At 39.4% G+C, this 21,574-nt stretch overlaps 1 protein-coding gene across 5 annotated transcripts in view; it reads left to right on the plus strand.

Annotated features, from left to right (window-relative positions):
• KIRREL3 (kirre like nephrin family adhesion molecule 3) overlaps window positions 1–21,574 on the plus strand; it is a 1,312,393-nt gene that overhangs the window by 688,327 nt on the left and 602,492 nt on the right. For all 5 annotated transcript variants that reach the window (XM_029572739.1, XM_029572737.1, XM_029572738.1 and 2 more), the window contains one exon: window positions 20,319–20,396. In XM_029572739.1, coding sequence (XP_029428599.1) covers window positions 20,363–20,396 — 34 coding nt within the window. In that variant the 5' untranslated portion in view covers window positions 20,319–20,362. The remainder of the gene's footprint in view (window positions 1–20,318; window positions 20,397–21,574) is intronic.

Raw genomic sequence — 21,574 nt, forward strand, 5'->3', positions numbered from 1 at the left:
ATTTTTGTTAATGAGACCGCAGGTTTTAAATATGGGAGCAAAATTCAAGTTAAAATTCCCTTGTAAATGTAATATAAGGTATCAAGAAGTTAATTTTACATTTTATACTCCATCTCAATTGTCAAAATTTATATCAGATAGAGTGACTCCCAATATAGAAATTGTTACCCCTGATGTGTCTATACCTCAGTAAGCTATTGTTCTATTTAATTAAGTAGTAAGTCCAACTACTATTTTTTTCTTTATAATGTTATAGTATGATTTAGCTCTCACGAGAATTGGATCCCCTCATTTTTGAGAACTATGATGTTAGTCTGCAATTTGAATGGAATATACTTGTGCTTAGTTATTACTGATATTGGGAGAAAGGCTAACTTTTTGTTTCCTGTTTTGTCATGTTTATCTTGATTGTTAAATGTAATAATATCATAAATAAAAAATTTAAAAAAAAGAAAATAAGGCCCTATGAGTGAGGTCCAAGCAGTTTTGCTTTATTTATTTATTTTATTTTTTTTGTTAAAAAATGATTATTTTGCAAATCTAGAAAATTTCCAACGCATACACACACATCATTAAAATACAATTCTCATCCACAAACAACATAAAACACAATAAAATATTACACTCATTCAAATCACTTCATATATCAACTACCAAAACAATGTTGCTATTGTGAACCTGTACAGAATATATTTATTTATTGATTGATTTTCAAAATTGTTATACTGTACAACTCAGCCAAAGCCATCAGTGTGGTTTACCAATAATAAACATACACAATAAATAATAAACAGGATATGTGTGTAAGAAGAGAAATGCTTTAATTAATTTTTGGGAATTCAAATAATCCCTCCTACTTAGTTCATAAGACAATGCATTCCACCACATTAGACCTAAAACAGAAAATGCCCTAGACCTAATTGTATTCAGCTTGCACTCAGATATAGTTGTTACACGAAGCAAGGACTGAGATGCCTGACTGCAGGACACATTGTGGCTCATACAAAGTAAGCCTATCATTGACACAGAAAGATCCCTGATAAACAGCCCTATGTAGCATAGTGTAAATCTTAAAAGCTAAGTGCAAATTTTTCATATGCTGCTTAGCACTATCCTTCCAATGCAGTCCACAAATAACACTCACTGCCGCATTCTGAACAAGCTGTAGCGCTCTAACTAAATATTTTGACAAACTAGAATATAGTGAATTGCAATAATCTAAGGTGCACAGCTTGCACCACCAGATGAAAATCTATCGGGCATAATATTTACTAAAAGTGTGAACCAGCTTCAATTTATAAAATGTCAATTTCGCAATATATTTAACATGATTCTTCAATGTCAACTTAAGAGTCGATAAAATTCCCAATTTTCAAGCCATGCGCTCCTTTGGGGGAACTTCTTCTACGCTGTGTTCATGAGGCTTACCCTGCTGCTCATCTGGCTGCACCGTTGGTGAAGGGGTCCTCAGCGGTGGCTTAAACATCAAGGATCTGCGAGCAGTGATGCTGTGAATGGATTCAGCTGAGTGCGCTGACGATGAGCATTGTCTTTAACTGCGTGCATCGCCATTTCCCCTTATCTGCGGGTCATCCAGAGGCATTGGCGACTGCCCGTCGCAACCATGGCTACCTCTGTATTGCACAGGGGAGCAACTGCACATTCCGAATTCCTGATCCCATTCAGGATAAGGTGAGTGATCCCGGTAAGAGGACTGCGGAGATGGAAAAGCGGGTGGGGAAGTGCGAGTCCAACTGTCCCACCTGGACAGTGGGTCCATTTATTAAGGCCTGTATCCCTAGTAATGCGAGGCGCCAGCTGGGTCCCCAAAGGGGTTACGGTCATAGGAGAGCCAGTGGTACAGCCGGTGCCAAGGGCCAGGGCTGGTGTGGAAACGCTCGGATGGTGAGCGAGAAGCCAGCCAGGATGGGGACCTGTACCACTTCTCGCTTGGGCTGAAAGAGTTACTGCCACTGGGCTCATGAGGAGATGCCAAGGCATATTCCGTGTGGCCCGCAGGACTTTGTGCACCTGCAACAGGTAATGCATTAGACAGGATAGGAGGGACAACCTACGTCTGGATGGCTGCCCTATCCTTGATTTCCTCAGGGGTGAGCTGTGTCATATCAGTGCTGAGGGCACCAATGCTGCTAACCTCCGACGCTTTTCCTCCACGACCCCCATTTTTTGCGGAATTAGCCAAATTAAGCTTTCCGTTCAGGGTCTTTTGGGCCCTTGCCCCACGCTTTGCAGTTCCTTTGATGAAAACCTTTGCTCCTCGAGGTGGCCCAGATGCCTTACCTCCTCCTCATCAACTTCTAGCTCTCCTGCGGTCAGAGACGCCAGCAGGCGGAAGGACGACAGGGACGGGGGTACCTAAATCCCCCGTAGCTCACTATGCTGGGGTCTGCCGAGCTGCAGCCGAGGAGTCGGACCTCAGGGACATTTAACAAATGTTGGCATTACCTCCTAATCAGCCGAAACGTGAGCCAATTAAAGTAGATTAGCAAGATTTTTTTTTTTTTTTTTTGCAGCGACAAGAACTGGCCGAAGCGTGCTCTAAATTCAGTGCCGAGTGGCAGAACAACCCCAGGACCCGACCCAAGATACCCCCAGAAAGGCGCAGCAGTTGAGGCTTCTGTAGCGGAAGTCATTCAATTTAAAGAGCTCCTTAAACGAAATTATTAAATTTAAAGGGGCTCTTGCTGCGAAGAATCCCCATATTATTATTATTTTTTGTAGAGAGGGGCTTACTGAGATACACGGATCCGAATCGGGATGCAGCAGTGGGATCTGCTCAGGGCCCTAGGAGGAAAGAGGCTGGCTCAAGGGGTGTCAGTGGGATTTAAATCGCTCGCCAGCTTCCTTTCCTCATCAGCAACGAGCGCTCCCCCATGGCCAATCAGGCGGCCCGGTGTTGGGGATGCGCTTTGATGATGTCCTCGCCCCAGACGCCAGGCCAATTAGGGGGGAACTTTGTCATCAATGTGCCGCAGCCCCGGTGACACGAGGCCAGCACCATCTTTCCAGCATGCGGAGCGGAAGGCAGCCTGACCCCTCCCCTCCTACCAAACTCAGGTATGTCGCTGGCACACCGGGGGCTGCCGCCAGCATGGGTGCATCCATCCATGCTAGGGGGGGCTCCCATGAATGATAGGAGTTTTGTTAGCTTAACACAAGAGTCTCTTGATGTCACTATGCTATTACTTTAAAATATAGCAATTTGTTTTTAAATAAATATTTCCAATTTAAAAAATGGTTTCACATGACTCAAAATGTTTTGTAACATGGACAAACCTTTCGTCGGGGTTCACAAAGATCCCCAAATATTTTTACTGTATGTCGTTCCCTGGCTGGAAATGTCTCTTGTAACTGGTATGGAATCTGTGACCCCGGGGAAATGATAGTGAAAAGGGAGCGCTTGCACTGCCACACTCCCCACTCTGATGCAGCCACTCAAGGCAATTCTGGATATAACGGGAGCCATTTAAATTAATGGGATGGACATTCTCGCTGCATTACTTTTAATGGGATGGAGTGTGTGTTTGTGTGTGTGTATGCACACGCTGTGCCCCTACAGCAAAGGAGAGCTGCTTTCATGAAACATTCTCATTATGAGAAAACCCTAGAGAGGTAGTAACTCTTACCCCACCCCCTCCACCTCTCGCCAACCCATTGCCTTCAAGCGTTTATACTAAATGTCCCTGTTTGGCAGTCGATGAGAGGAGCAGTGGAAATATAGGAAGGTATTAGCATCAAGGCAAGAGGCCGACTTGTTTAAAGGGAACCACTAGCATTCAGCAGGGCATAACCTATGGACAGCTTCCAACTGCTTTGATTAGTAAAGATCTCTCTTTTCATATATTTCATCTAAAATAAAGGGTAAATAATTTCCAATTTTGTGAGAAAATACTTTCCAGTGAAAGGGTAACGGACACCTGGAACAGACTTTCAGCACGGGTAATACGAGCCAATGCAGTAGTAGAATTCAAATATTGCCTGTGGCAGACACAAAGGGACCTGAATGGTGGGAGGAGACCCTGGATCCAGCAAAATCTGTGAGAGCACAGGAGGCAGGTGCAAATAGGCAGACTTGGTGGACCAAGTTGTCCGTTTCTACCTACATTGTCTCTGTTTCTTTATTTTTTTTATGTATTTATTTAAAACATTTGTAGACCGCACTATCCCCTGCTGTTGCTGGCATTAATCAGGAAGCCACTTTTCTACGGGGCAGTCTAGTTGAAGACCGACATAGGTGTGGCAGATGTCCACCTTCAGTTTTAAGAGTGAGAGTTCCCTCCTCCTTTAGCCTGAGATAATAATCAAATGGCTACATGACATGGTCACACAATCTTAGTTTTGTTTTGTTTTTTTTACTTCCGTCTCAAAAAGCATTATGGGATTTCTTGTTTCTTTGGCCAACAGACATGGCTGAAAATTAAAATGTAAAGGTGTTCTTCTAACTCTAATGGGATTATTGCAGAAGCGAGCGAGATTAAGCTAATACACTGTTCTAAATGAGGCACCAGCCAGCCAGGTAGTAGCTCATTGAAGAACTGCAACCTGCTCTCGCCCATGGTAAGTGTAACTGGTTGGTCACATAAAAAGACTCTCTGTTTTAGGGTTCAGTAATGCAGGTAAAGCAGATGGCATGGTGGACCCGGGCTAGAGGCAGAAGGGGTGAATATACTTTTCTTGTGCTGGAACAGGGAAATCAACCCCTGTGGTTCCCCTCTGTGAATCTAAATCCCTCTATTTCTGTTTAATGGCTGCTGGCAGTCGAGGTGCCCCCAAATCAAATTACACATCGAGTTATATTTCAAAACATTAAAAAATTAATTTCTGGAATTACCAGCCAGCAACTATTTACAACATGATAAAGGATTACCAAATTTATCAGTGCTCATAGACTTTCGCAGCCAAGATACAGCTTTCCAAAAAAATTGAATAAACAGTGATTAACAATTTTTATCCAGCTTCAAAGAATCTTTGCCATCACTTACCCTGCTTTCCTTGTATTCCCTCATTCTACTCCATCAGAAATATGCTGCTCACATTTTTGTATTGCTTCGCAAAATCCCAGGAAGATAATATCTCACCCCATCACTAGTAAGATCCATCAGTCTCTTCTCCACACATAAACATCAAGGCTCCTCTGTCTGAGGTTCTCACACCTTGGGCCACAAGATACTGTCTCTCTCCAGGTCCTGGGCTCTTTTTCCCACTGCAGTATTAAAGGACTTCCCTGGCATCCTTCCCTCACTGTTTTCTTAAGTGCCTCTTCTTCCCATTGATCCCTTACTGACTGTGGGACAATCTCCTTTCTCTATTTTCAGGCGGTTTCCTCACGAGACAAAGCGCCTCTTGTGCCTCGAGCCTTTCCCCTCAAGGGGGAAAGACCCTGCAGGACCCACTCTGAAAAGAGGGATCCCTAGGCTCACCAGCCCAGATGGCTATCCCTAGCCTGTACTCTCTTAGTGTCTGTTCCTGCCAAACTTTGAACCAAGATTATATACTCTCTTGAGCATTCCCCCCAGAGGATCTTCTTCTCAACCCTCTTAAAGGAACCCTCATTCTACACAGCCCATCATTAACTTTATCTAGAAACTTCCCATTGAACCATATACAACATGATCTGTTACCATTTACTATGCCATCTAGTGGCGGTTTACTAGTACTGCAAAAATAATATTTTTTCCAAATTACCCATAAAGATAGCCTGGAGGCTCTCCTACCCAAACTGTCTCTCAGAACATAATTTAAGCCTAAGTTGTGAGCCCTGTTTGGGGGCCCTGTCACATCAGCCACTGGCAAATCCTCCATGTCTTGGAGCATTTGACTAAAGTTTCTGGCATAAGTGGTGCCTGCATGCTGGATTTTCCTGGAATCCATGGCATATTTGGCTCGGTGTTATGATTCTGGTGGGGACTCTAGACACTAGCATGTACTTTAGTACTCCAATCAGAGCTGCCAAGTTATCCAGCTCCAGGACAGAGACTTTCTGACCAGTCCCAATTTTGAACTTCGATCTCAAAGCATGGCGATATTTGTAGTCCTTGATTCTACCTATTGAATTCAGTGCTGCAGGTCCCATAATACATCAGAATAGGATCCAGGAGGAGCCTAATATTTCCTTCCCAGAACTGGGCAACATGGCAGTTCTGCTCCAATTCAGTGGCTCTGTCTCTCCAACAAAAGTGGAAATCTCTAGCAGAGCTCTGAACACCCCTCGAGGGCATTGTTTCTGCCAATGAGTGAGGTGAAAGAAGAAAACTGGCAGATTGTATCATAAATATTAATGCCTTCTTTCCTTGATGTCCAGTCAGAGATGCTGTTATGTAAACCTTATGGGGTCAGTTTTTAAAACATGCAGACTGTTAGCAGGTCCACAAGTGAATTTTCAAAAACGAAACTCCCTGTGGAGCTTCCCTTTGAAAGTTTGTGGGTCAGCCAGCACCTCACATGCTTCTATATCCACAGACTTTACCCTGGCTGTTGGCGTTATTAAGCAGGGATTTCAAAATGAAATTTCTGTGCATTGCTACCCAGTCCCATTCTCCCTCCAACCCCAGCCCCCCACTTTGTAGCATGGGTAAAAGTATGCATGCTATTTCACAGAGATGAAGGGTCATTTTCAGCCGATGACTTTCTCCAGGTAACCACACAGTAACTTGGGTACAATCATTTAAAAATTGTCCTTGAGGATAATTGTATAACAGCTGAATTTTCAAAAGTGGAATTATGCGCATAAGTCCGCTTTGAAAATTCACTGCTTGTCCCGATGTGCATGTATGTGTTCTGGAGCAGGTGTAACTTTCTACATACACATTCACTTGCAATACTTTCAGGAATCAAAAGTACGTGCAGGAATGCATTCTCGCCCCAGCTCCTCCCCTTGAAACACGTCTTCCTAGTTTGGGTAAAAGTGTGTGCAGTATGGGGTTCAATGCATGACTTTACACACACACAAACCACCAACTGATTTTCAAAGCACCACTTACTTAAAAATAAAGCCCCTTTTGTGTACTAACAGCACCAGGCTATGAGAAAAATGATTTGAGATTTCCTCTAATTTGAAGAAAAGCATGCTCCTCTCTCTATTAGCGTTATTTCAAGGAGTACAGTGCAAAGACTGAGACATTAAAGAGCCGCTGACTTGGACCAGAATTGCCAAGTCACCTACTTCTGAAGTTAAAGAGCGAACAACTGGATTTCATCTGAGCAGGAGTGGGCCATGTTTCTAAGTAATTCCAAATTTGGTTTATTATAAGACACAGGTCCGGTAGGCACTTTCAGAACTAGATTAAGGATTTTAGGGTTGGTCACTCTGCACTGCCAGCCTTCTACATTTCATTTACTCTGCTATGATGAGGCTCATAGCAGAGGGAATAGAAGGGCATCATAGAAGGGGGAAGACAAACATCAAGCTTTATAATGTAGGGCTGTATAAAAGAAGGACATTATAAATCCAGACACTATTAAGTGTATGCTATGGAATGAGATTCCTTGTTGTTGACCTAAGATTAATACCAGAAAAATGTTTCTTACTATGAGGATATGTGATTGTTGAAAGTAGGTTAAGAGTGAACTGAACTGTTTGTCATGCACCCTCATGGGAGGTACCAAAATGGATATAATGACCCCTAGAGTTTTCTAGCAACAAGAGAGAGGAAACAGTGGTAAGGCGAGAAGGCAGAGTTGTTTTCTTTCTCCCCTACATAGTGTTGCAGGCGAGATTTCTAGTTTTAGTTCTGTGGATTTTTTCCTAAAGGAACAGACTTCCAATCTAGAGGAAAAAGTCATGAAGTTGGCTCAAGTGGTGGGTTTTTTTTTTCTGACCACTATTCTAGGGAGGAAGATATTGCAACACTTCCTCCTTTGAAGTGGGAATCATTGTCCAACAATCTAGGACTTGATTAAGGAGAAAAAGTTTTCCAACGCGCGGAGGAGAGTTTTTATCCTTAGGATTTCTTGTCCTTTACAGGAAAGAGTTCTGTTTTGGAGACTAGGAAAATTGGGGAGTTTCTGGATACTAGGAATGCTTCGTTATTCCTGGGTTGCTCAGCTAGCATGACTCAGAGCCATCCGGGCATTTTTGTGAAGGAGTGTGCCCACCTGGTACAGCCAGGAAGACTGTAAGGAGAGAGTGCTCCATCTAGTACATCCAAGGAGAACAAAAAGGTCAGAGTGATACTGAGCATTGGAAACCAAATACAAAAGAGTCTCAAATAGTTAAAGAACCTGAGAGAGAGGAAGAGCTCTTTAAAAGAGTGTGTTTGTACAGCTACATTTTGTAAATGTGCATTCATCTCTCAAGAAATGTGCATTTTGTCAAATGATTTTCATTAAAGGTGACTTTTAAGTAAAGAATTATTTTTGTTGGAACACTATCCTCTGTGTACAGAGTAATTATTTAAAGAGAGTCATTGTCCAATTGCTTAAAGACACTAATATCAAGCTGCCCCTCATTCAGAACAAACCCTTGGGAAAGCAATGAGTATATAAGAGCTCAACACCCCCAGAAGTGGTTTCTCCTTATTAGTGAGGAAATGGAAGGGGGCTACACTGTAAGAGATATTTACTGCTGCAATATGGACTAGAATATTCTATTATGGTAGTATAGACTGATATGTTTTATTACTATAATATCGACTGACATGCCTTTAACGTATCCCAAGTATCCTAGGAGTAGTCATGTTGAAAACTATTTCACTGATTTCTTTGTACAAAATAGATCACCATGGTACAATCAATGTGCATGATGGCTGATGACAAGTGCCCAGAACCACTGTAAGGGACATAAGAACATAAGAAATTGCCAAGCTGGGTCAGACCAAGGGTCCATCAAGCTCAGAATCCTGTTTCCAACAGAGGCCAAACCAGGCCACAAGAACCTGGCAATTACCCAAACACTAAGAAGATCCCATGCTACTGATGCAATTAATAGCAGTGGCTATTCCCTAAGTAAACTTGATTAATAGCAATTAATGGACTTCTCTTCCAAGAACTTATCCAAACCGTTTTTTGCTACACTAACTGCACTAACCACAACCTCTGGCAACAAATTCCAGAGCTTTATTGTGTGTTGAGTGAAAAAGAATTTTCTCCGATTAGTCTTAAATGTGCTTCTTGCTAACTTCATGGAATGCCCCTTAGTCCTTCTATTATTTGAAAGTGTAAATAACCGATTCACATCTACTCGTTCAAGACCTCTCATGATCTTAAAGACCTCTATCATATCCCCCCTCAGCCATCTCTTCTCCAAACTGAACAGCCCTAACCTCTTCGGCCTTTCCTCATAGGGGAGCTGTTCCATCCCCTTTATCATTTTGGTTGCCCTTCTCTATACCTTCTCCATCACAACTATATCTTTTTTTTGAGATGCGGCGACCAGAATTGTACACAGTATTCAAGGTGCGGTCTCACCATGCAGCGATACAGAAGCATTATGACATTTTCTGTTTTATTAATCATTCCCTTCCTAATAATTCCTAACATTCTGTTTGCTTTTTTGACGGCTGCAGCACACTGAGCCAACGATTGTAAAGTATTATCTACGATGATGCCTAGATCTTTGTCCTGGGTGGTAGCTCCTAATATGGAACCTAACATCGTGTAACTACAGCAAGGGTTATTTTTCCCTATATGCAACACCTTGCACTTGTCCACATTAAATTTCATCTGCCATTTGGATGCCCAATCTTCCAGTCTTTCAATGTAATGTATCACAATCCTCTTGTGCTTCTTTTTCTAAATTTATTTACCATTCATGGTGAGATCTGCAGTCCTAACCACCCAGTTAGCTGTGGGCTTCGATATTCTAGTGAACTGTATTTATCTACATCTTTTATGGTCTTCCCCAGGCATTTCTCCTCCATCTAGATGTCCTGTCGACGTAACTTTCTTCTTGTCTTTCCATAAGAAAGCCTTTAATACTTCAGAGAGGGAAGAAGTGAGATAAGAGAGATTTCGAGGGGCTCAGAAAAGGGGGTGGGTCACAGAGAAGACCAGAAGGAAGAAAAAAGTCCCAGGGAAGCTTAGATTTAAAAGCCCACTAGGTGTGCCTTGCCCTCAACCCTTCTGTCTTGATAGAGTAGAATAGGTTTCTGGCATAAAAACAGTCGATACAACTGGGCAGAACGCCAGTCACTAAAGTGTGAATGCAACAGATGTCACCTTTTCCATCAGGAGTCCAAAGAAGGGGTTTCTGAAATTCCCTGAGTGCCCCTCCCCCTCATCCCTCATCATATGATCTGCACTGGTGGAGCCATTCTTTACTTGGCCTATATCATAGCTCTGCAAGAGCTGTAATGAAACTTCGTGGACCATATCACATATCAGAGTGTCTCAGAATCATCACTAGAAGAGCAGGGGGAGCTTAAGGGCGTATGTTGGCAGGGTTGTGTATATAGATCTCAGTACTGGACTAGAAAGGGGTGCTGCCCATCAGGAATAAAGAATATGCGCAAAGTTGTGTGTGTGTAGATCTCTGTACCGGAATAGCAGTGTGTGCTAGAAATGAGGATTAAGATGTATTGACAAAGTTCTGTGGATAAAACCTGATCCAAGAGTGCATTAATTTAATATTAATATATTAATAGATTTGAGATGGCCCAGTGGTAATGCTGTTCATTGCCATGTAGAGAAACACGGGTTTGATTCCCAGTTCAAGTTGTCTGCTTCCCAGCTCAGCCAGAGCTGAAGATAATGTGGCAGCAGTGTTCACAGCTTCTGGAGTGGGGAGGGTCTCAAAGTCCTCTTGCAAAGGCCATACCTACTAGCTGGATTGTAGTCCTAGGAAAACACAGCCCTCAGCCAAGGACTGTTACTACAATGACTTTTACTAGACTGAAATAAGTTGGGAGGGAATATAAAATAAGGGGAAAATAAATGAGCTGCAAATGAAAGCTCATAGTGCCAGATCCCAGGCCTGATTCCAATTGAGTTAGAAGCCCAAAGGAGCAGGAAAAAAAACTGCTGTGTCAAAAAAAAAAACAAATCTGCACTTTTTATGGGAATTTTTTTTCTGACTTGGGCCATAGCCAAAGAAAGGAAGAAATCCCACAGTGTGGTAAGAATATGAAGCCATCACAGCACATTAGAAGCAAAGCATTAGCAAAGTTAATGCAAAAAAAAAAACCCACAGAAAGGAAATTAAAGCATAATTTTCATTTAGGTGCAAAGTAGCCATACACTGTTTTAAAACACATTTGATTTTAAAACTTAATCTAAAAGACCAGCTGTTTCTGCTTCTCTTATAAGACTTTAATTGGCAGATAGCAGCAGAGCTAATTAAACACAAATCAATAGTTAAAAACAACTAATTGATATTTAATAAGTATGGAAAGAAAAGAATAACAGGCCTAATATAATTAATTCAAAGTTAAGTAAAGCGCTAAACCTGGGTGTGCTGCTTCACATGGATATGAAGTTTATAGGTTTTTAATACATTTGCAAGTAGCCGCTACACACTGAAAATTATTAAACAGTTATTATTCGGCTATTAAACATTTATGATGATGCCTCATAGGCTCGATCCTTTGAAATTATGACTATTCTTCATAAACATTTATTACCCTTTTGTGCTGCAGCCTTTAGCCTCAGTGGCTGATCCAAACCTCTGATATGGCTGTTTTGCAGTTGCAAGTGTTGACAAAGGCTGTCTTTCTTATTCCATGTTCCGATGGGATGGGAAGACCGGACAGGGGGTGCTTTAGCTGACCATTCCAGCATGCCTTTGGAACACAGTGGTATGATGCACAGGTAAAGCGTGGCCCTGTGTCTCTTATTGCCGTGATAATAATAGCCAGTGCTTTTTCTCAGACATTATCACAAGGTAATAGCAGCTCTGGAGGCGCCGGGAGCAGGAAAGTGGGTCCCTCGCTCCTGGCAGGGAAATTTAAGGTATTAGGGAGGGGAGGAATGGGGAGGCCGGCGAAACATATCAACACTGTGGGTGGGAGGTGGAATGAATGGGGGAGGGGGGGGGCCTAGCTTCATCTTCATAATGGATGAAAACCGGATCAGGGGCTCAGCCTCCAAACCTGGGGACTTCTACAGTATTAAGAGAGGATTGGGGGTGCAGGAAGGATGGCCTGACAAGGCCATGCATGACATTTTGGGGGAGGGGGGGAGGGAATTGGATCGCTGGTTCTTTTGTTTGTTAAGATATTAGCAGCACTACTTAGCTGGATCTCTTTTAAAGTTATCTGGTTAAGCAGCACATTATCTGGCCCCACAAGGCTGGATAACGTAAGAACCTACCCAGTTATATTCAGTATAGCCAGTTAGGTTTAAGTTATCTGGCTACATGTACAGGACAAGTTATCCAGCTAACTTTATTTTATTTATTTTTAAAGATTTTATATACCGTGAAATGGTCAGGGTCTGGCCGTCTAGGCAGTTTACAATAAAAACATACATAATTAAAACATACATCATTCATTCATACATATATAATGCGGTTAAATTAATTAATTAGAAATTTATTCTGTTAGGGTACTAACATTTAAGATTTTCATAATGTGGGAGATTTTAACGTGTAATAACGGATTATTGTTATGAAGCATTTTCAGTCAAATTGGTGTGTATCAACGGATAGTGAATAAAACAGTTATTGACAGTTGATATATGAAACAGATTAGTTGTGTAAAACAGTTTAGTCAGTTAACTGGGGTTGTTAACACACTTAAAAAGATATGTTTTTAAGTGTTTTTAAATTCTCCTGTATTTTGTATTAATCTGATGTTTTCTGGAATAGAATTCCAGAGATGAGGATCTGCAACTGAAAAAGCCCCTTCTCTTGCATGTTTTATCGAAGGAACTTCTAAAATGCATTTGTCCATGGAACGTAATTGTCTTGAAGGCTTATATATCCTGAGTAGATAGCAAAGCCATTCAGAATTTGACTTATATAATAGATTGTGTATTATCATGAGGATTTTATAGGAAATACGGTAAGATATCGGAACCCAATGGAGCTGTTGTAAAATTGGTGATATATGATCTCTGCAGGTTAAGTTGTATAAAATACGAGCTGTCGAGTTTTAGATGAGTTGTAATGTTCGAATGGTGGTATTGGGCAAACCTAAATACAATGCATTACAGTAATCTAGACTTGATAGTATTAATGCCTGAACTGCAGATCGAAAATCGGATGAAAGCAGTAATGGTTTCAATTTTTTTAGCATATTAAGCCTGTAAAATGTTTTTTTCACTAATGTTGATATGTTACATGTCATCGATAGTTTGGAGTCAATGATGGTCCCTAAGTTTTTTGCATGAGGTTTTATAATTATTGAATGATCATCGAAAGTGAAGTTATTTTGAGGTTGAAATATGGAGTCAGGAGCAGATGATAAGATTAGTTTAGTTTTTGAAGTATTTAATTTTAGTCTATTGTGTGACATCCATATTTTTATTGAAGTTAGATATAAATGCAAAACTGAAAAGGTTTGTGTCCAGGAATTAGTATAAGGAACTATGAATTGTATGTCATCTGCGTAAATTTTGAATGATATGTTGAGACCTGCTAAGAGATGGCATAATGGAAGAAGGTAGATGTTGAAAAGAAGAGCTGAGAGCGCAGATCCTTGGGGCACTCCAGATTTGGTGGAGTACCAGTCGGATTTGTGATTTCCAATGGTAATTCTTTGGGGTCTTTCTGATATAAATGATTAAACCATTTTAGTACCGTTTCTTTAATTCCTATTTGTTTGAGATTGGATATTAAAATCTCATGATTTAGCGTATCAAAAGCTGCTGAGATGTCAAGGAATACCATTAAGTAATCTTTGATAGTGTCAAAGCCTCTGATAATTGTATCGAATGATGAAATGAGTAAGGTTTTCTGTACTGTGTCCTTTCCTGAAGCTGTGTTGGTTAGCATGGAGAATATTATTGTCTTCAATATACTCTGAAAATTGACGCAGTACCATGGATTCGATGACTTTGGCTATTTATTTATTTGTTATTTTTATTATACCGAGTTTCATGATAGGAATCACATCAACCCGGTTTACAATTAACAATGTGAGTAAAGGCAGAGAGTAACAAAGTAAAGAACATTTCCCAATACAAGAACAAATATAGTATGAAACTTAACAAATATTATAACAATATTTTGGATGTGAGAAAGTTACAAAAAACATGGAAAAATAACTTGGATATGAAAGGGGAGGAATTGTAGAACGACTATAAGCATTTTAACCAGCTGTATCAATTAATAAATATGTATAATATTATAAAATGTAGATGTGTAGCAAAATGATTAGATAAGATATTGTTGTGAAGTATAATAAAATGTTGCTGTGACTGCGTGTGAAGTTAGTGGGATTTTTTTTTTTTTTTTTTTTTTTTTTTACAGTTCCTAACTTTTGTGTTTATGCTGATGATGAGTGGGGAATTTAATCCAGATCTGGGAAAGCTTTTTTAAAAAGCCAAGTTTTTAGTCTTTTCCTATTGTTGGAAGTGCAACTAATCGGTCGATAGTTTGAGATATCTAGTGGGTCTTTGTTTTCATTTTTTTGGGTTTTGGTAAAATGGATGCTTTTTTGAGAGATTCAGGAAAGATACCTTGAGATAGTAATGCATTGACTATGTTAACCATGGAATTGGCAATGTCTGGTTTTTATATTTTTCAATATATATCCAGGACATGGATTAGATGGACTGTTGGATGGTTTTGATTTAGATAAGATATTTATTATTGTATCAGTTTTGACTGTGTGAAATTAAGAGAATGAATGTACCACTTGAGGTAAAGTAGATATTTAGTAGATAAAGTAGAACATTAGCTAGATAACTTGTACATACCCGCCTTACTGAATATGACCCCCCTCTATGTTCTTAGGCAAACTCTGCAATGTGATTGGGTAAGAAGGATACTTTGATTTGTATTGTCATGCCCATACTATGTTAGCTATATAACGGTGCAGTCTTTCATTTCCATAAGGCTGGACTGCGCTCCCCCCAGGCCGATGCTGCTGACGTCATCATAGCGTGCTGGGGGGGGGCATAAAAGCACGGGTTCCAGCCCAGAGGTGCCGTGCGCCAAAGGTGTGCGGCAAAGGGGCATGCCCCTTCGTACACCCTGAGTAAGATCAACAGACAACCAATACAAGATGACCATGGCAATAGACGAAAAAACTACACACCCTATTCAAGTATGCTTAAACAAGGGTAAGTATGGAAAAATCACCAAGAGAAAACACATAGACTTATCACAGTACAAGAGAAACACAGAACGCAAATCTAAATAACCTGATACAGCCAAAAAGTACTAGCAATATCAAAATAAATAGCGTAGTAATGATAACATTTCTTCTAGTTAACGCACAATCAGCGACAAAGAAATTTCCTGTCATCACAGACCTGTTATACGATGTAAAACCTAATTTTATTGCTATCACAGAATCCTGGCTAAAAAAATCAGATACAGTTCTAAAAAAACAGATAGCAAATAAAAACTATGACATTTTCTCGATTCCTAGAATAAATAAAAGAGGCGGATGCTTAATGCTAATAATAGAGAAGAAATTCATATGTAAACTACTACCAGTCATACCCCCAATGAATCATGAAATTGCAATTTTCAACACTAACCATATGCAAATATGCCTTATTTACTGCCCATCTAGTCTTCTGGAATTAAACATTTCCCCATTAATAGAATTTTTTACAACTCACCTAGATTCAGCAAAACCAACCATCATACTAGGAGATTTTAAACTTCACATGGATGTCCATCCGCTATCTAATACATACCAAACACTGAATGACATAATGAATGCACTTGGCTTCAAATTAATCACAGACAAACCAACACACAAAGTTGGACATTCATTAGACCTGACTTTCATCAGCTGTAAATCTCTAGAGAATATAAACACAGACTATACCCAAATCCCATGGTCAGATCACTTCCTTATACAATCCACTATTAAGCACTCAGGTCCAACTGAAAAACAAAGGAAAGAACCAGTTGAATACAAGTATCGCCCACCCTATAATATAGAATTAGTAAAGGACAAACTACAGGCAGAATTAACGAATTTCAATTACACAGATAGTAACACTGCAACAACTGAATGGGTAAATAGGACTACTAAATTAGCAGATGAAATAAACCCCACAAAAAATGTGTACATTAAAGAACCAAAACAAATAAATCCCTGGCGTAATGAACAAATAAAAGAAGTCAAACAAAATCTTAGGAAAAAAGAAAAAGAATGGAAAAGAAATAAAACAACTGAAAATCTAACAAAATACCGAAAACTTCTGGCCCACTTCAAAAAAGTAATCCTTGATGCTAAATAAAAATATTTCAGTGCTAAAGTAGAAAAATTTACAAATAACACTAGAACCTTCTTCAATATAGTTAAAGATCTAACCAGTGATAAAACAAACACCCCCCCAGAACCTACCCAAAACTCGATGCAACAAAATAGCACAGTTTTTCAAAGAGAAAATAGAGAATTTACGAACCAAAATTCCAAAATCAACTAAACAATAGGTCAAAATGCACACCAGGGATGTAACAAAATGGTCTTCATTCACGGAAGTTTCAAGCACAGAAGTGGAAACCATGATAAAAAATGTAAACCCCGCCCCACATGCAATCGACACCCTGCCGATAATGGAATTAAAAAAATTAACTGACATAACTGCCCCAACATTAGCAAAAATCATAAACCTATCTCTCAAAGAAGGTTCAATGCCCGACATCCTGGAAGGAGCCCTTATTAAACCCATCATTAAGAAAAAAAACCTGGACCTGCAAAGCCTGAATAACTATAGACCAGTATCTAATTTACCACTGATAGCAAAACTAATTGAAAAAACAGTCCAAAAACCATTATCGGAACATCGAGAAAGCAATGACATTCTATATCCTGCACAACAAATTCCGCAAACATTATAGCACCGAAACACTACTACTGGCATTCTCAGACAATATTTTAAGAGGCTTTGACAGTGGAAAACATTATATCCTTGTTTTATTAGACCTTTCCTAAGCATTCAACACAGTGAATCATGAAATATTGATTAAAAGACTCAAAGAAATAGGGCTGCACAGTAACACACTAGTTTGATATTTAAATAACAGATTTTTTTCAGGTAAAAATCAAAAACATAATGTCAGGGAAAGTAAACTTACAAACAGGAGTACCATAAGGTTCAGCATTGTCCGCAACATTCTTTAACATTTACCTCCTCCCGTTAATCCACCTGCTAGCAAGCCTTGGAATCATACACTATATATATGCAGATGACATACAGCTAATCTTTCCCATAGATGACACAATTGAAAAAACAATCAAACTAGCCAATTTGTATCTAGACATAATCAAACAGCTATTAAATCAAATGGAGCTAGTGATAAACATTGATACAACTGAATTCCTGCACTTAGAACAAAAAAACATAAACCCTATCCATTCACCAATTACAATTAACAATAACCAAAGAGTAGAGTTAGCAGAAAAGGTACTTAACCTAGGTGTCATAATAGACTCTGAACTAAACCTGAAACATCAAATATCACTGAAAATGAAAGAGGGATACGCTAAACTAATGGTACTCAGGAAGTTAAAACCATTACTAACAATATCAAATTTCTGAACAGTTTTACAAGCACTAATTTTCGCAAGCACTGACCATTGCAACTCCCTGATCCTAGGACTACCACAGGTAACCACACGACCTCTTCAAATTTGCAAAATTCAGCCGCAAGAATATTGATAGGTAAAAGAAAAAGAGACCATATTACTGAAACACTAGCAGAACTTCATTGGCTACCTATTGAACAAAGAGTTCAATATAAAGCTCTATGCACTATACACAAATTAATCCATGATGAAAAAGTAGAATGGTAGAACACAGCATTACGTGTACATGTTCTTCACAGAAACCTAAGATCAGCTAACAAAGCACTACTAACTATCCCCTTGGTTAAGTATGCCAGACTCACACAAGTAAGGGAGCGAGCGAGCACTATCTTTGGCAGGTCCCACATTATGGAATTCTATGCCTCTGGAGATATGACTGCAGAAAAACTTCAAACTTTTCAGAGTAAGCCTTAAAACCTGGCTCTTTAAACAGGCTTTTTGCAAAGAGAATGAAGAGAGCAAATAAGAGCATAACCCTGCACTGGATACGTAGTTTTTAATTTCCTTTCATTCACACCTTTAAATACACTTAAGATTATTTTCTTTATATATGATCTGCAATAGCAACTTTAACCTAACAAAATCAACACTTAACAGTTTTATATTGAAAGAATCCTGTTAGCACATATTTTTTTGGCACATTTATAATGTCTTAGCTAACCTAATTTAATTTCTAATTTAATTACTATATGTGCCTTTATGTAAACCGTTATGATGGCTAATTTACTGAATGACAGTATAGAAAAGTTTTCAAATAAATAAATAAATAGTTTAATTTAATTTTTTCTTCCCCAGTCCAGTGCATGTCAGTAGAAGGTAAGGAAGGTCTTCTCGCTTTATTTTTCATGTTTAGACATGTCAACACTCATTCCAAATTCAATGAAATCCATCTAGAGGAAGGATAGAGGGGCCATTCCTGAACTGGCAGCAATAAGTGGGAACCGGAGCATAACATATAAGAAGTACACCTGCCATGTGTTATGCTGGAAGCACACACGACTCTGCACCCTGCCATAGAAACAGCCTTCAAAAACTGGCCATCCCACCATGCTCTAGCACTGGTATTCTTATCACAAATCCTTAAAATCAAATAAAACATTTGGAGGCCAATATTGAAAGGCACTTAATGGGATAACTCACAAGCTATCCAGCTAGATGCTGGCTTTTCAATATTCCCCTGCTTATCCAGCTAAATTTTAGATGGTCTAAAATTTATCTGGATAATGTAGGGGTGATGCAGGATGTTTCTGGGAGGAGTTAAATTATCTGGTTAAAAGCTGATTTTAAACTATAACCAGCTAATAGGGTCATTTATCAAAATGCTATAAGGCGTTTTCGCATGTGTTAAGGGCTTATTGCATGTAAAAATGCCTTTTAACGCATGTGATAGCGCCATAACATATGGTGCGATGCAAATCAGAAAAAGAGGAGGAGTGGGCTGGGTTTACTGTTTTACAAAGCCCTATTGCATGGCTTTAATGTGAATTTTAGCCACACCTTTTTCAGTAGCATTAAGCTGTGTGATAGTTTGTGTTAAGGCTTTATTGCTGCCCATGCTGATTTTTGTTGTTTTGAAGCTCCTGGAGAGCCAACCTGGGGGGGAAGGAGGGAGAGAGAGAGAGAGAGACTAGCCATAATGCTGTCACCCTAGATAGGTATTTATATCACTATAGGAGGCCTACCTAGTATCTCGAGGTGAGGTTTAGGTATTAGTGTAGGGGGTTAGGGGCCACTTTGACATTCAAAGTGAGACATACGAACAGAACAGTGCTCTCTTGTGAAGATTTGATGACCTTCGGAGTGAGGAAACTCACTCAAAGATGAGATTTGTACAATGTTCTCTCAACCTAGCTTGATGGACTCTCTACCTGGGTAACATCAAGCAAGGTTTGTATGTAATAGGACATATTCTAAAACTGCCTTGTTAGGTTTAAAGTTAACCAGCTATAGTTAGCTAGATAACTTTAAGCAGGGATATTCAGTGGGGTGTTTATCTCATTGAATATCTGGGACAAATTATCTGGCTAACTGTAGCCAGATAACTTGTCAGCTTGCCGGCTTAATGAATAGTGAGTGAATCTTAAAAGATTCTAACACATTCTAGATAGTACAACAATATTTAGACACTGCTTTTAATTAATTTAATGTACTTAACCTTATTTTGCACTTATTTTTATTTTAATTATATTTTTATCTTGTTAACTATTTGAACTATTTTACTTTTTAGATCTATGTATTTATTATTATGTTTTATTGATTATTTTCTGTTATTGTAAACCGTTGTGATGGTTTTTCTGATACACTGGTATATAAAATTTAATAAACTAGAAACTAGACACTTCCAACATTCCAATTTTGATTTGGTGATTTGGCATGGTTAATTACTAGATAAAATAAATCACTCCAAATCATGTCAATACTATTTTATAAACTCTAGCATGAGAGCGATGAATATTGTGACTAATATTGCTAGTCTGCCCATCTGGCTAGTCTGGCTAGTCTGCCCATCTGAAGTGACCATTGTGGTGGTGGGAGGAGATGAGAAGCTGATCTTTGCTAAAATACTCTGTAAAAATTCAAAACTCTCTGCTGATAAATCTTACTAGAAAAGGAATTTATACAATTATAGTTTTGTTCTCATTCTTTTAGAACTTGGTCTTCCGAAAAGAGGATGTTGTCTGGTGCTTGGGCTTATGACCAGGGACAAACACAAGAGAATGACTGAAGGTAAGTGGGTTCCCATGATTTCAATTTGTTGATAGTGATCAGTAATAATAAAGGTGTCACTGAGCACCATACCACAGAATGTGGGTGCAGGTATCAGCCAATCAGATTCAATCTTTTAACCCGTGAAATAATCAATAAAGGGTTTTGTCGATTTTTAGAAACATGAAACAAATGGCAAGTTCTGCTAACACCTCTTATTGCAGAACATAGTGAGACCTGGATCAACAGTTCCTATGACAACTTGTGTCCACATCTGGTTTTCTTGTATCTGTCTGTCCCAAGCAGAGAATGGCAGAAACTGATAGCAAAAGAGGGGAAGGAAAAGAGTGAATGAGGAAAGGCTGGAGGATTCAGATGAGAAACAAATGTCACTGAATGAGCACTGGATAAGAATAGCAGACTAAAATGTAGAAAGACTGGGGAGCTCAGAGAGATTTAAAAAAAAAAAAAAGATGAGGACAACATTTAGCTATAAGTGGCAAGAGAAGCAGATGAGAGAGAGAAAAAAAGGTGAAAAAGTCCAAAACAGATATAGAGAAGGAAGGATGGGAAGACAGAATACATGGAAAATGGATAGGAAAGCCTAGAAATAAATAACCAGGAAAGTGGAAGAGAGAGACTAGGACCAACCCAAATAGAAAAAGGAATGCCCAGACAACAAAAGTATAAAAGAAAAAAAAAATATTTTCAGTTTGTAGAGATTAGCATGGAAATGTGAATCTCTTCTATTTTTGTGTTTTGCAAAGTACAGGATGAATTGTACTTCTGCTTCTCTTTCTCCAGCACAGCACTGCTGACAGTGTGCCTTCTTTGTTTTTTCATTTTAGTTTGTTTCTGACCCTTATTCATTATTAGGGGAGGGGGTTTGTCCATATTCTCCGTTTGTCACCAAGGTGAGGGATTCTACTAGTACAGGGATGGCCAACTCCAGTCCTCAAGAACCACAAACAGACCTGATTTTCAGGATATCCACAATGAATATGCATGAGATATATTTGCATACAAGGGAGATAATGCATGCAAATCTATTTACGGGCGAATTTTCAAAGGGCCGCATGTGTAAAAATCGGGACTTACATGTGTGGTCGGGCGCTGTGCGCACTGTGTGCATTTTCAAAAGGGTCCGGCCATGTGTGTGAGTCCCTATACGTGCATAAGTGCCAGATCCTGAAAAGGGG

Source organism: Rhinatrema bivittatum, chromosome 12 (genome assembly GCF_901001135.1).
Source record: "Rhinatrema bivittatum chromosome 12, aRhiBiv1.1, whole genome shotgun sequence".
NCBI lineage: Eukaryota > Metazoa > Chordata > Amphibia > Gymnophiona > Rhinatrematidae > Rhinatrema > Rhinatrema bivittatum.